The 12,407-nt window shown below is 48.3% G+C and overlaps 1 protein-coding gene across 1 annotated transcript in view; it reads right to left on the bottom strand.

Annotated features, from left to right (window-relative positions):
- mtg1 (mitochondrial ribosome-associated GTPase 1) overlaps window positions 1-7,744 on the bottom strand; it is a 30,985-nt gene extending 23,241 nt beyond the window's left edge. The window contains exons 1-4 of the mRNA XM_072583233.1: window positions 7,359-7,744; window positions 5,985-6,049; window positions 2,375-2,479; window positions 986-1,072 (exon numbers count right to left, since the gene is read on the bottom strand). Of these exons, the coding sequence (XP_072439334.1) occupies window positions 986-1,072; window positions 2,375-2,479; window positions 5,985-6,049; window positions 7,359-7,458 (357 nt within the window). The 5' untranslated portion in view covers window positions 7,459-7,744. The remainder of the gene's footprint in view (window positions 1-985; window positions 1,073-2,374; window positions 2,480-5,984; window positions 6,050-7,358) is intronic.
- Between the last annotated feature and the right edge of the window lie 4,663 nt (window positions 7,745-12,407).

The raw sequence follows: 12,407 nt of genomic DNA, 5'->3' as shown, positions 1-12,407 counted from the left end.
TCTTACCAGTAGAGACTCAGTGATAAATAAAATGTCATACAGATATCTCGTGAAATATTTATGGTCAGAGTTCCACAGGAGAACAGTGCAAATAGTTCTTAAATTTCATTTTATTTGTCTGACCTTCTCAAAAGCCAGGAAGCTTTGCTAAAACAAAGTTAGGTTTCTTTAATGACCAAACCAATTCAACTTAAGGAAATCATGCACCTGATCCATTACGAACGTTTAGGTTAATTCGGGATCTGTACGTAAAAGGGGATGTGCAGCTCAGGCTTGCAAACATAGACCATTCACAAACATTTAGCCATAACAGCAAAGATTTTCAACTTTATTGGCTCCTACCATATTTACAATGGGGTAGAATGTCTGATGGCCTGTTTCTCTTAGTCCTGACAACGGCCAACATGGTGGAGATGAGCAGGATTCTTCACTGCCTCAAAAGGTTAATCAGAAGGGCAGGGAGCGAGGAAAACCTGGGTCTAATATTGCTGCAGAGGTCAGAGTTCAAGGAGAGATTCATTGCTGAATGAATGCCCATCATTCAATGATTATTGTCGCTTTGAATCACAGAATTGTTCTGGTGCAGAGGACGCCATTCAGCCAATTGTGTCTGCACTGGCTCTTCAAATGAGTATTGTTAGCTAGTGCCAAACTTCTGATTTCTCCCCATATCCTTGCACACTATTTTTGGACAAATCATCATTTGACAACCTCTTGAATGTCTTAATTGAATCAGCCTCAGCACATTCTCAGGCGGTGCAGTCCATATCCGAATGACTTGCTGTGAGAGAAAAGAGAACTTGTTCCTCACCTCTGTTGCACATCACTCTGAATGCATCCATGTTGGGGTGGGTATCCATAATGGCTGCCACTAACTTGTGGAGAGATGTGACTGATCACGAGGGAGCTCACAGAATGGCCCACTGGCAGGCTCTCCATCCCACCCACTCTTTCAAACAAATTAAATTCCAAGTTAAGAACTTACTTTCTTCACATTTACATCTCTGTCTCGTAGGCAATCCGTGAAGAGAACGTTTTGGATACTTTGCTGTTCCAACTGTCTCAGGATTCTCTAAATAATAAACACAGAATGATTGCCATGAGGCAAGACCTTTAACATGACTTAAGGAAGGTTCTTAAAATTATTTGTTACATGACTAATGTAACATGGCCATATTTACATCCGGCTTTAGTCAAGTGCTAAATTTTATTCTCAATGCAATGCTTTTCAAAGCTAAGATCTCTCAAAAATATTGTTTGCATCTGTTGTTGTGTTGTTCTACAGACTTGTGAAACTTTCCTACAAATGTGACTACACTTTGACACTAGTCTTTTGGAGGATGTGACAGGTGCTATATAAATGCAATGCACACTGTCTTTATTTACATTCATTCTCCTCTAAGTCACATTTGCTTCTGGAACTGAGAAGAAAATGGCTTCATAATTCCTGTACAACATGAGGACAGCAAATATTTGTAGAACTCATCATCCAAAACATTCACAATGCTGTTAGTCTCCAGTTCAATTTGTTCATGAGATCCTATACTATAAAATGATGACAAAGCTAACTCTATTCTCAAAACGTGTGATTTTCCACATTCTTCTAATGATAGGATCTTGTGTTTAGCAAATAACTGCAGATTATGGGCCCACGTGATTAGATAAACATTACTTAAATATTATTGACTGCCTTGCAGCCTATTCCAATTGCTTAATTTAAAAAAAATTCATTCATGCATGACAGCATTTATTATGAACATTTATTGCCCATCCCCAAGAGCCAACCACATTGCTATTGGTCTGGAGTCACATGTAGGCCAGACCAGATGGCCGTTTCCTTCCCTTAGGGGCATGAGTGAACCAGATGAGTTTTTTTCTGACAATTGACAATGGATTCAGTGTCATCATTAAACCCTTAACTCCAGATTGTAAAAAAAAATGTTAGTTCAAATTCCACCATCTGGCATTGCGCGATTTGAACTCGGGTCCCCAGAACACTAATACAAGACTATCACTAATTAATTGGAGTAAATACGGCAAGGTGGCAGAGTCAGGGCACTGCAACAAAATGCAATACTGTTTTGGTTGACACGTATATGTGGCAAATTTTCAACCATTGTAGGTCAACACCAAACTATCAGAGTCAAGATTAGAGTGGTGCTGGAAACGCGCAGCAGGTCAGGCAGCATCCGAACAGCAGGAAAATCGACCTGTCACCAAACTATCAGAGCCACTCCACTGAGATACTGAGTGAAAATCACAGGACTGTCACCATAAATTTCTCTGATATTTTACCTCAAATAGACATATAAGTCGCCCTCTTAGAAACAGGGAAATAGCATGTAATTACAGCTCAGCTTATTACAATACGGACCTGTTTACTTGTCAAATCAGCCAAATCCATTTTGTTTAGTACTAGTAGATGGGGTCTGACACCCAGGGCCTCCTGAAACATAGGGTTACGTCCAGACAAAGGAATGTAATGTTGATGGTTAAGGAATTTTGCACATAGAAAGGCAATTTAAAGCCACAGATGAACTGAAATGATTAAAATCACAACGATGCTGATCTATTCTTCTACAGACACCAACTGATTCAATGTCATGATCATCAGCTGGTTCTGGTGCTCCTCTTTGCTTGGATTGGTCAATGGTGTGGCAAAGATATTGGAATATCCCAGTCACTGGTTTCTAACAGGCAATGGGAAATGTTCCAAACGAGTTTATCACATAGACCAGGAAAGGTTTCAGTTTGGCTTTGCCTCTTCAGATGAACTCATGCGAGACCTCAAAGCACTTCTTCACACAGTATTAATTGACACTAAATACATGACGACCTTGCAGGAGACATCTCAGCCTTTAATTGCTCTCGTTCCAACCTTCTGGCAGAATCTCTGTCACGACTCCAGAGGTCGCTATTATGTCACAGCATACCTCAGAGGCTATCTGCACTTTTTTAAAAACCTGTCTCTATAGGAAGGCTGGAGGATCAAACTATGCCTTATGTTGAGTAAACAAATCTCAGCCATGTTTTATGATAGGGCTATGTCAGTGCTAAATAATCTGCTAACATCCTTTCTTAGTTAGGGATACTAAAACTGCACACAATTCTCCTGTTGTGATCTTACCAAGTTTTGATAATGTTAGCAGATTATTTAGCACTGACATAGCCTTATCATAAAAATAGCGACCTCTGGAGTCGTGACAGAGATTCTGCCAGAAGGTTGGAACGAGAGCAATTAAAGGCTGAGATGTCTCCTGCAAGGTCGTCATGTATTTAGTGTCAATTAATACTGTGTGAAGTGCTTTGAGGTCTCGCATGAGTTCATCTGAAGAGGCAAAGCCAAACTGAAACCTTTCCTGGTCTATGTGATAAACTCGTTTGGAACATTTCCCACTGCCTGTTAGAAACCAGTGACTGGGATATTCCAATATCTCTGCCACACCATTGACCAATCCAAGCAAAGAGGAGCACCAGAACCAGCTGATGATCCTCCAATTGAGCATAGGTAATAGGCTGTAATAAGGAAGTGCTGCACTTTGGATTAAGTCTGAACAACTGAATAATAAAGGGAAAGAAGACTTTCTTCTCAATAACACACTGTCAGGAGAAAGAGATTAGAGTCAGAGTCAGACCGCACAGAAACAGACCCTTCGGTCCAACCAGTCTATGCCGACCAGATAGCCCAACCCAATCTAGTCCCACCTGCCTGCCCTTGGCCCTTATCCCTCCAAACATTTCTTATTCATTAACTTATCTATTGACTATTGTGGGATTGATGCAACTACTGAGATAGGGAGGGACAATGCCATTGAAGGATTTGAAAATGAGGATGACGATTTTAAACTTGAGGTACTGCTACAATGGGAGTGTATATCAATGAGTATGTGGGTCTTAGCTGAACAGGACTTGGTGTGATTGAGGAGATGGGTAGCAGAGTTTTGAAAAAGGTTACATTGACAAAGGACGGACATTAGGTAATTCATTAAGCCGGCTCTGGAATAATCAAATTTTAAAATAACAAATGCAAGGATGAGAGATTTAGCAGAAAACAAATGGAGGTAGAGGTGGAAGCAGTCAATATTACTGAGGTGGAAACAGGCAGTCTCAGTGATGATTGAATGTGGTAGGAAACACATTGGGATCAAATATGATACCAAGATTTCACACTTTCAGATCTGGTCTTAGACAACTGTCAGGAAGAATGAGCTGGTGCCAATGGAACAAAGTTTGTCCCAGGGTCTGAAGACAATGGCTTTGGTCTTCCCCATATTTCGATAGAAGAGCTTTTCCAACCAGCCAGTACTCAATATTGAGCAAGCAGCGTGCCAACTTTGAGATGGGGTTCAGAGTAGTAGTATCAAGGTAGAGCTGGTGTTGACATGGTGCTGTGAAGTATGATGCTATTTTTGGGTGATGTCACCTTGAGGTAGCATGGACATAAGAAACAGGAGGGCGTCAAGTATAGAGTCTTGGAGAGGGATCTGCAGGAAGATAATCTGTTGGGGGTGATTTTCTAGCTACAACTAACCAGGCAAAAAGTGAAACAAGCAAAAGCAACTCCACCGAGCTGATGCTGGAGGATCCTGTGGATAATCTTGTCAAAGGCTACAAACAGGATCAGAGGAGATAGTTTACCCCTCTCTCAGTCACATAGGATGGCGTTTAAGACTTTGATAAGTGTCATTCCAGTATTCTGGAAGTGCAAAAACCTGATTGGAGCTGCGGGAAAGACAGACATAGATTTTGGAAATGATTTGGAGATGCTAGTGTTGGACTGGGGTGTACAAAGTTAAAAATCACACAACACCAGGTTATAGTCCAACAGGTTTAATTGGAAGCACACTAGCTTTCGGAGAGTCGCTCCTTCATCAGGTGATCGACTTTGGACACTGGTTTGTTCAAGGACTTCGAAAAAAAGATTTTTTAAAATTCCATTCACAAGATGTGGATTCAAAGACAACATAGGCTGGGCCAGAATTTATTGCCCATCCCTAATTACCCAGAGGGCAGTTAAGAGACAACCATATTTCTGTGGGCGTGGAGTCACATGTAGGCCAGACCCAGTAAGGGTGGCTGTTTCCCTCTCTAAAGGGCATTAATGAATAAGATGGGACTTTGTACCGAGGAATTTTGTGTGTTTTTCCATTTGGCAGATTTGCGGGAGAGAGAAAACAGCACCTGAGGAGAGAGAACTCTTCACAATAAGAACACCAACTTGTACTTAAGATTAGTTCTCAACAGGAGGCATATTTGCCTCGATACATTATCTATTTCTTTCTCCATCGATGAGTTTCTGGAGCACTTTTTTTTAATTGCTTACATTAAATGTTGCTCTAATCTCAGGTAGCAATGGGGGCCAGGAAAGGATGATGGATAGTTAGTGGTTTAGTGGGAATAAAGATGAGGGAATGCGTTTCATGGTCAAGATGAGCTCAGAGAGCACATGAGGGGAGACAGGACAGACACAAATGGAAAATGAGAGACTGATATATAAAAAAGAACGGAATCTTGAAGGACATTAGACCTAGTGTGCTAGGTGGAGAAAGAGAAGTAACAGAGGCAGTTGAAGGAAAGACTCATAGCGACAAACAAGTTTATGGTCTCCTTGTACTTGTTAAGGGCTGGGTGAGTGAGGGAAGACAGGAGAGACAGTTTTAAAATGACAATTTGCAACAGAAAATAATTTAGTGGCTAAAATTGATTTGAAGATGACTACACATCAGGATTGAAGGAAACCCCACTAAATTTTCCCCAACATTCTAATTTTACCACAGAGCTGTTGTATGTTAAACAAATTGGGCCTGACAGAGTTTGAACATGAAGTACATTATTTATAATGAATGCCTTCTTTGTACAGGGTATATTAATATGATATTGATGCACTGCCATTTTTAATTGCAAATGCCTAACTTTTCCAAATGTTTGAATACATACTGAGATTTGGGTGTAAACTGCGGGAAACAAAAACTCATAAAGGATATCCTGGCATCATGAACTTCAATAATGCAATCCACTTTTTTCAGACTGGCTTGCATCTTTTTGAGTCCTGGAGTGAAACACAACAGAATCAGGCTTTAGGTTATGGATTGCAGTTCTGAAACATAACAAGAATTTACCTGGATACCCATTATTGGCAAAACTAATTTAAATGCATTACCTCAACACAGTAACGTGGTCAAGATAAAACCTCTACTAGCACGTGAGCTGCATCTGAGCAGGGTTTTCATGTTTTTTTTAAATTGGAACTTTAGCAGATAAGCTGTGGAAACCCATAATAGGGAAAGAACAATACAAGAGTGGGTCACCTTAGCTGTTTTTGACCACCTCCTGCACAGGAGTTGGTCAGAGTAACATTACTCAAAGTAAATAAGGCAATCCTTTAAACCAAGACAAATTACAACGTACACATTCAAGAAAAGAACATTGTTAATAGATTTTATGGTTTCAACTTTAAATGCTTTATGGGATCAATAAAATGAGCAATGAGCAATGAGCAATTCAAGCATATCATCTTGGAGATCTGAAGTTTAATCTGGTCTTGGCTGATGAAAGAAACCCTCTTTTAATCCAGTCAAGTGCGAGCTGCAATGCATTGACTCAGACATAGCAGGTCAAGTACAGGGAAACCTTGATTATCTGAATGACACGGGCGGGGAATATTTTGTTCGGATTATTGAATGCCAGATAACAGTTTAGCAAAGCATTGGGACCTTGTGATCTTGCTGGATAATCCAAAATTCCGATTAGGGAGGTAGATTCAGGATTTTGACCCTTCGTGGTGAGAAAGGGTCACCTTTAAGTGATATAGTTCCAAATCAGGATGGTGGACAGCTTAGAGAGAAACCTGTGTGTGGCGGTAAGGCCTCTGAATGACAAGGAACAAGGTTGGAGGTGGTAATGGCCTGCACTTGTGTGTTGAGTTATACTGTTAAAAATCACACAACACCAGGAAACTTTGTTTACCCCAGTCCAACACCAGCTCCTTCACATCCTGACTTACACTGAAGTGTTTCAGACTGAGAGCTTTGTCTTTTTAAAGGTAGATTATTCCTCAGGGTCGCACACATCGCTGGAGCAGGTGGGACTTGAACCTGGGCCTTCTGGTCCAGAGGGAGAGGCACTACCACTACATCACAGGCAGGCGCTTTGAGGCAGCCTGAGCCTGACCCTCACCCAGTCCCTGTCTGTGACCCCTGACCCCAAGCCAGGTTAGTTCCTGACTCTGACCCCATCCCTGACCATGACCCTTGACCCCAGGCCTGGTTAGTTTCTGACCCCTGACCCTGACCCCATCCCTGGACATGACGATGACCCTTGACCCCAGGCCTGGTCAGTTTCTGACCCCTGACCCTCACCTTTCGCCATGTGTCCGGGGAACCATTTCGCCACCTCCCGGTTCCCGAACTCGAAGCTGGTCCGGAGCCGGAGAGCGGCCAACGCCGCCCCGCCCCGCATGGGGAGGGGGAGGGGGGTCTCCAGAGGGGCCGGGGCCTCACTGCGGGCCTGGGCCTGGGGCCTGGGGCCGGGGCCGGGGCCGGGGCCGGGGCCTCACTGCGGGCCTGGGCCTGGGCCTGGGGCCGGGGCACGGACTCTCGCCCCGGGGAGGCCGCCGCTTCAATCCCGCAATGAACAGCGAGTAACCGCAGCGCCTTCTCCTCCGCCTGAAGCCGCCTGGACCCGGGGAGCGTCTCTCAATCACCCCGGGACCCGGGGAGCGTCTCTCAATCACCCGGGACCCTCACCCGGGACCCAGGGAGTGTCTCTCAATCACCCCAGAACCCGGGGAGTGTCTCTCAATCACCCCAGAACCCGGGGAGCGTCTCTCAATCACTCCGGGACCTGGGGAGTGTCTCTCAATCACCCCAGAACCCGGGGAGTGTCTCTCAATCACCCCAGAACCCGGGGAGTGTCTCTCAATCACCCCAGAACCCGGGGAGCGTCTCTCAATCACCCCGGGACCCGGGGAGCGTCTCTCAATCACTCCGGGACCCGGGGAGCGTCTCTCAATCACCCCGGGACCCGGGGAGCGTCTCTCAATCACCCGGGACCCTCACCCGGGACCCAGGGAGCGTCTCTCAATCACCCCAGAACCCGGGGAGTGTCTCTCAATCACCCCAGAACCCGGGGAGCGTCTCTCAATCACTCCGGGACCTGGGGAGTGTCTCTCAATCACCCCAGAACCCGGGGAGTGTCTCTCAATCACCCCAGAACCCGGGGAGTGTCTCTCAATCACCCCAGAACCCGGGGAGCGTCTCTCAATCACTCCGGGACCTGGGGAGCGTCTCTCAATCACCCCAGAACCCGGGGAGTGTCTCTCAATCACCCCAGAACCCGGGGAGTGTCTCTCAATCACCCCGGGACCTGGGGAGTGTCTCTCAATCACCCCGGGACCCAGGGAGCGTCTCTCAATCACCCCGGAACCCGGGGAGCGTCTCTCAATCACCCGGACTCTGGCAGTGTGTCTCAATCACCCCGGGACCCGGGGAGCGTCTCGCAATCACCCCGGGAACCGCGGAGCGTCTCCCAATCATCCTGGGAGCGTCTCTCAATTGGTCCGGGACCCAGGGAGCATCTCTCAATCACCCGGGACCCAGGGATCTTCTCCCAATCACCCCAGTACCCAGGGAGCGTCTCCCAATCATCCCTGAACCCGGCGAGCATCTCCCAATTACCCCGGGACCCAGGGAGCGTCTCCAAATCACTCCAGGACCCGGGGAGCGTCTTCCAATTACCCCGGGAGCCGGGGAGCGTCTCCCAATCACTCCGGGACCCAGGGAGCGTCTCCCAATCACCCCGGGACCCAGGGAGCGTCTCTCAATCACCCCGGAACCCAGGGAGCGTCTCTCAATCACCCCGGGACCTGGGGAGCGTCTGTCAATCACCCGGGACCCGGGGAGCGTCTCTCAATCACCCCGGGACCCGGGAGCGTCTCTCAATCACCCCGGGACCCAGGGAGCGTCTCTCAATCACCCCGGGACCCTGGCAATGTCTCTCAATCACCCCGGGACCCGGGGAGCGTCTCGCAATCACCCCAGGACCCAGGGAGTGTTTCTCAATCACCCTGGGAACCGGGGAGCGTCTCGCAATCACCCCAGGACCCAGGGAGTGTTTCTCAATCACCCCGGGAACCGCGGAGCGTCTCCCAATCATCCTGGGAGCGTCTCTCAATTGGTCCGGGACCCAGGGAGCATCTCTCAATCACCCGGGACCCAGGGATCTTCTCCCAATCACCCCAGTACCCAGGGAGTGTCTCCCAATCATCCCTGAACCCGGCGAGCATCTCCCAATTACCCTGGGACCCAGGGAGCGTCTCCAAATCACTCCAGGACCCGGGGAGCGTCTTCCAATTACCCCGGGACCCGGGGAGCGTCTCCCAATCACTCCGGGACCCGGGGAGCGTCTCCCAATCACTCCGGGACCCGGGGAGCGTCTCTCAATCACCCGGGGAGTGTCTCTCAATCACCCCGGAACCCAGGGAGCGTCTCTCAATCACCCGGGACCCGGGAGCGTCTCTCAATCACCCCGGAACCCGGGGAGCGTCTCTCAATCACCCCGGGACCTGGGGAGCGTCTCTCAATCACCCCGGGACGCGCCTCCCAATCACCCCGGGACCCGGGGAGCGTCTCTCAATCACCCCGGAACCTGGGGAGCGTCTCTCAATCACCCGGACTCTGGCAGTGTGTCTCAATCACCCCAGGACCCATGGAGCATCTCTCAATCACCCCGGGACCCTGGCAATGTCTCTCAATCACCCCGGGACCCTGGCAATGTCTCTCAATCACCCCGGGACCCGGGGAGCGTCTCGCAATCATCCCAGGACCCAGGGAGTGTTTCTCAATCACCCCAGGACCCAGGGAGTGTTTCTCAATCACCCCGGGAACCGCGGAGCGTCTCCCAATCATCCTGGGAGCGTCTCTCAATTGGTCCGGGACCCAGGGAGCATCTCTCAATCACCCGGGACCCAGGGATCTTCTCCCAATCACCCCAGTACCCAGGGACGTCTCCCAATCATCCCTGAACCCGGCGAGCATCTCCCAATTACCCCGGGACCCAGGGAGCGTCTCCAAATCACTCCAGGACCCGGGGAGCGTCTTCCAATTACCCCGGGACCCGGGGAGCGTCTTCCAATTACCCCGGGACCCGGGGAGCGTCTCCCAATCACTCCGGGACCCAGGGAGCGTCTCCCAATCACCCCGGGACCCGGGGAGCGTCTCTCAATCACCCGGGGAGTGTCTCTCAATCACCCCGGAACCCAGGGAGCGTCTCTCAATCACCCCGGGACCCGGGGAGCGTCTCTCAATCACCCGGGACCCGGGAGCGTCTCTCAATCACCCCGGAACCCGGGGAGCGTCTCTCAATCACCCCGGGACCTGGGGAGCGTCTCTCAATCACCCGGGACCCAGGGAGCGTCTCTCAATCACCCCGGGACGCGCCTCCCAATCACCCCGGGACCCGGGGAGCGTCTCTCAATCACCCCGGAACCCGGGGAGCGTCTCTCAATCACCCGGACTCTGGCAGTGTGTCTCAATCACCCCAGGACCCATGGAGCATCTCTCAATCACCCCGGGACCCTGGCAATGTCTCTCAATCACCCCGGGACCCTGGCAATGTCTCTCAATCACCCCGGGACCCGGGGAGCGTCTCGCAATCATCCCAGGACCCAGGGAGTGTTTCTCAATCACCCTGGGAACCGGGGAGCGTCTCGCAATCACCCCAGGACCCAGGGAGTGTTTCTCAATCACCCCGGGAACCGCGGAGCGTCTCCCAATCATCCTGGGAGCGTCTCTCAATTGGTCCGGGACCCAGGGAGCATCTCTCAATCACCCGGGACCCAGGGATCTTCTCCCAATCACCCCAGTACCCAGGGAGTGTCTCCCAATCATCCCTGAACCCGGCGAGCATCTCCCAATTACCCCGGGACCCAGGGAGCGTCTCCAAATCACTCCAGGACCCGGGGAGCGTCTTCCAATTACCCCGGGACCCGGGGAGCGTCTCCCAATCACTCCGGGACCCGGGGAGCGTCTCCCAATCACTCCGGGACCCGGGGAGCGTCTCCCAATTACCGCGGGACCCAAGGAGCATCTCTCAATCACTCTGGGTCCCACGGAGCATCTCTCAATTATCCTGGGGCCCAGGAAGCATCTCTCAATTACCCCAGGACCCAGGGAGTGTCTCTCAATCACGCTGGGACCCAGGGAGTCTCTCTCAATTTCTCCAGGACCCAGGAAGCGACTCTCAATTACCCCAGGACCCAGGTGAACGTCTCTCAATCACCCCGGGACCCAGGAAGCATTTCTCTATCACCCTGGGACCCAGGGAGTGTCTCTAAGTCATTCCAGATCCAGGGAGTGTCTCTCAATCTCCTTAGGCCCAAACGAACATCTCTTAAATACACCGGACCTGGCGAATGTCTCTCAATCATCCCAGATCCAGGGAGCGTCTCTCAATCACTCCAAACCCGGACAGCATCTCTCAATTAATTAATGTGTCGAAGCACGTGATATTCCCAGATGGGGAGAATACTGTATTTTGCATATTGTACATCCCTAGTTGCCTTGCAAAGACTAACTTCTCAACCACTGTAACCCCTCTGATAATTTCATGAGTGTCTGCTGGGAAATTGCTGAATTTTAAGCCAAGAATGATGATCTAATAATAACAGATATCCAATGTTGTTCAGCATTGCAATGACTGTGACTTTCCAAAATGCTGCTTCTCTTGTTCTTCACAGTAGTAGAGGTTGGATGCTAGGAAAATATTACTTAATCTGGAATTTTGACTGTTACTTCCATTAACTATTCAATGGATGTGTTTGACAATGACAATTTAATGAAATGTTAGCACCAAAGGTTCAGCAACCAAGTAAAAATTTAACAGATTTATATTGATAGCTTTATTCTTTCTTCACAAGTGGATAGAAAATTCACATACTTTGTGCAAATTGGAGTATGAAATTTGAAATGCAGAATTATTTGTGCATAAAATACAAGTTTTCATAAATTTCTAATGCTTTGACGAAATGAAGATACAATACGCTACCAAAGAGATTTTAAGCAATATCAATTTGAAAAAGGATCAATCTTAAGCACAAAGGAAATTTCAATCATAATAAACAGTAACATTGGACTTGTGATTCACAGTACGTTCAATAAAACTATTTAGTCACAGGTAATAGGCATCAACATGCTATTGGTGGTTGATTCATGCAAGCTCAGAAATTGCAATATGATCTGATGCAAATCTACAACATCTGCAGCTTCAGCATCATGTTTACTTTTTCCACTTCTGATCACCAAGAAATGCGAAAGCATTCGAGTCATGGAACAAGTACAGAAGAAAAAAGCCACAGGACCGATCACTTCCATTTAAGGATTGAGTTATAAAGAGCGACTGGAGAAAGAGGA

The sequence above is a fragment of the Chiloscyllium punctatum genome, chromosome 13, assembly GCF_047496795.1.
Source record: "Chiloscyllium punctatum isolate Juve2018m chromosome 13, sChiPun1.3, whole genome shotgun sequence".
In the NCBI taxonomy this organism is placed as follows: Eukaryota; Metazoa; Chordata; class Chondrichthyes; order Orectolobiformes; family Hemiscylliidae; genus Chiloscyllium; species Chiloscyllium punctatum.
This window is presented reverse-complemented; position numbering and strand designations above follow the sequence as displayed.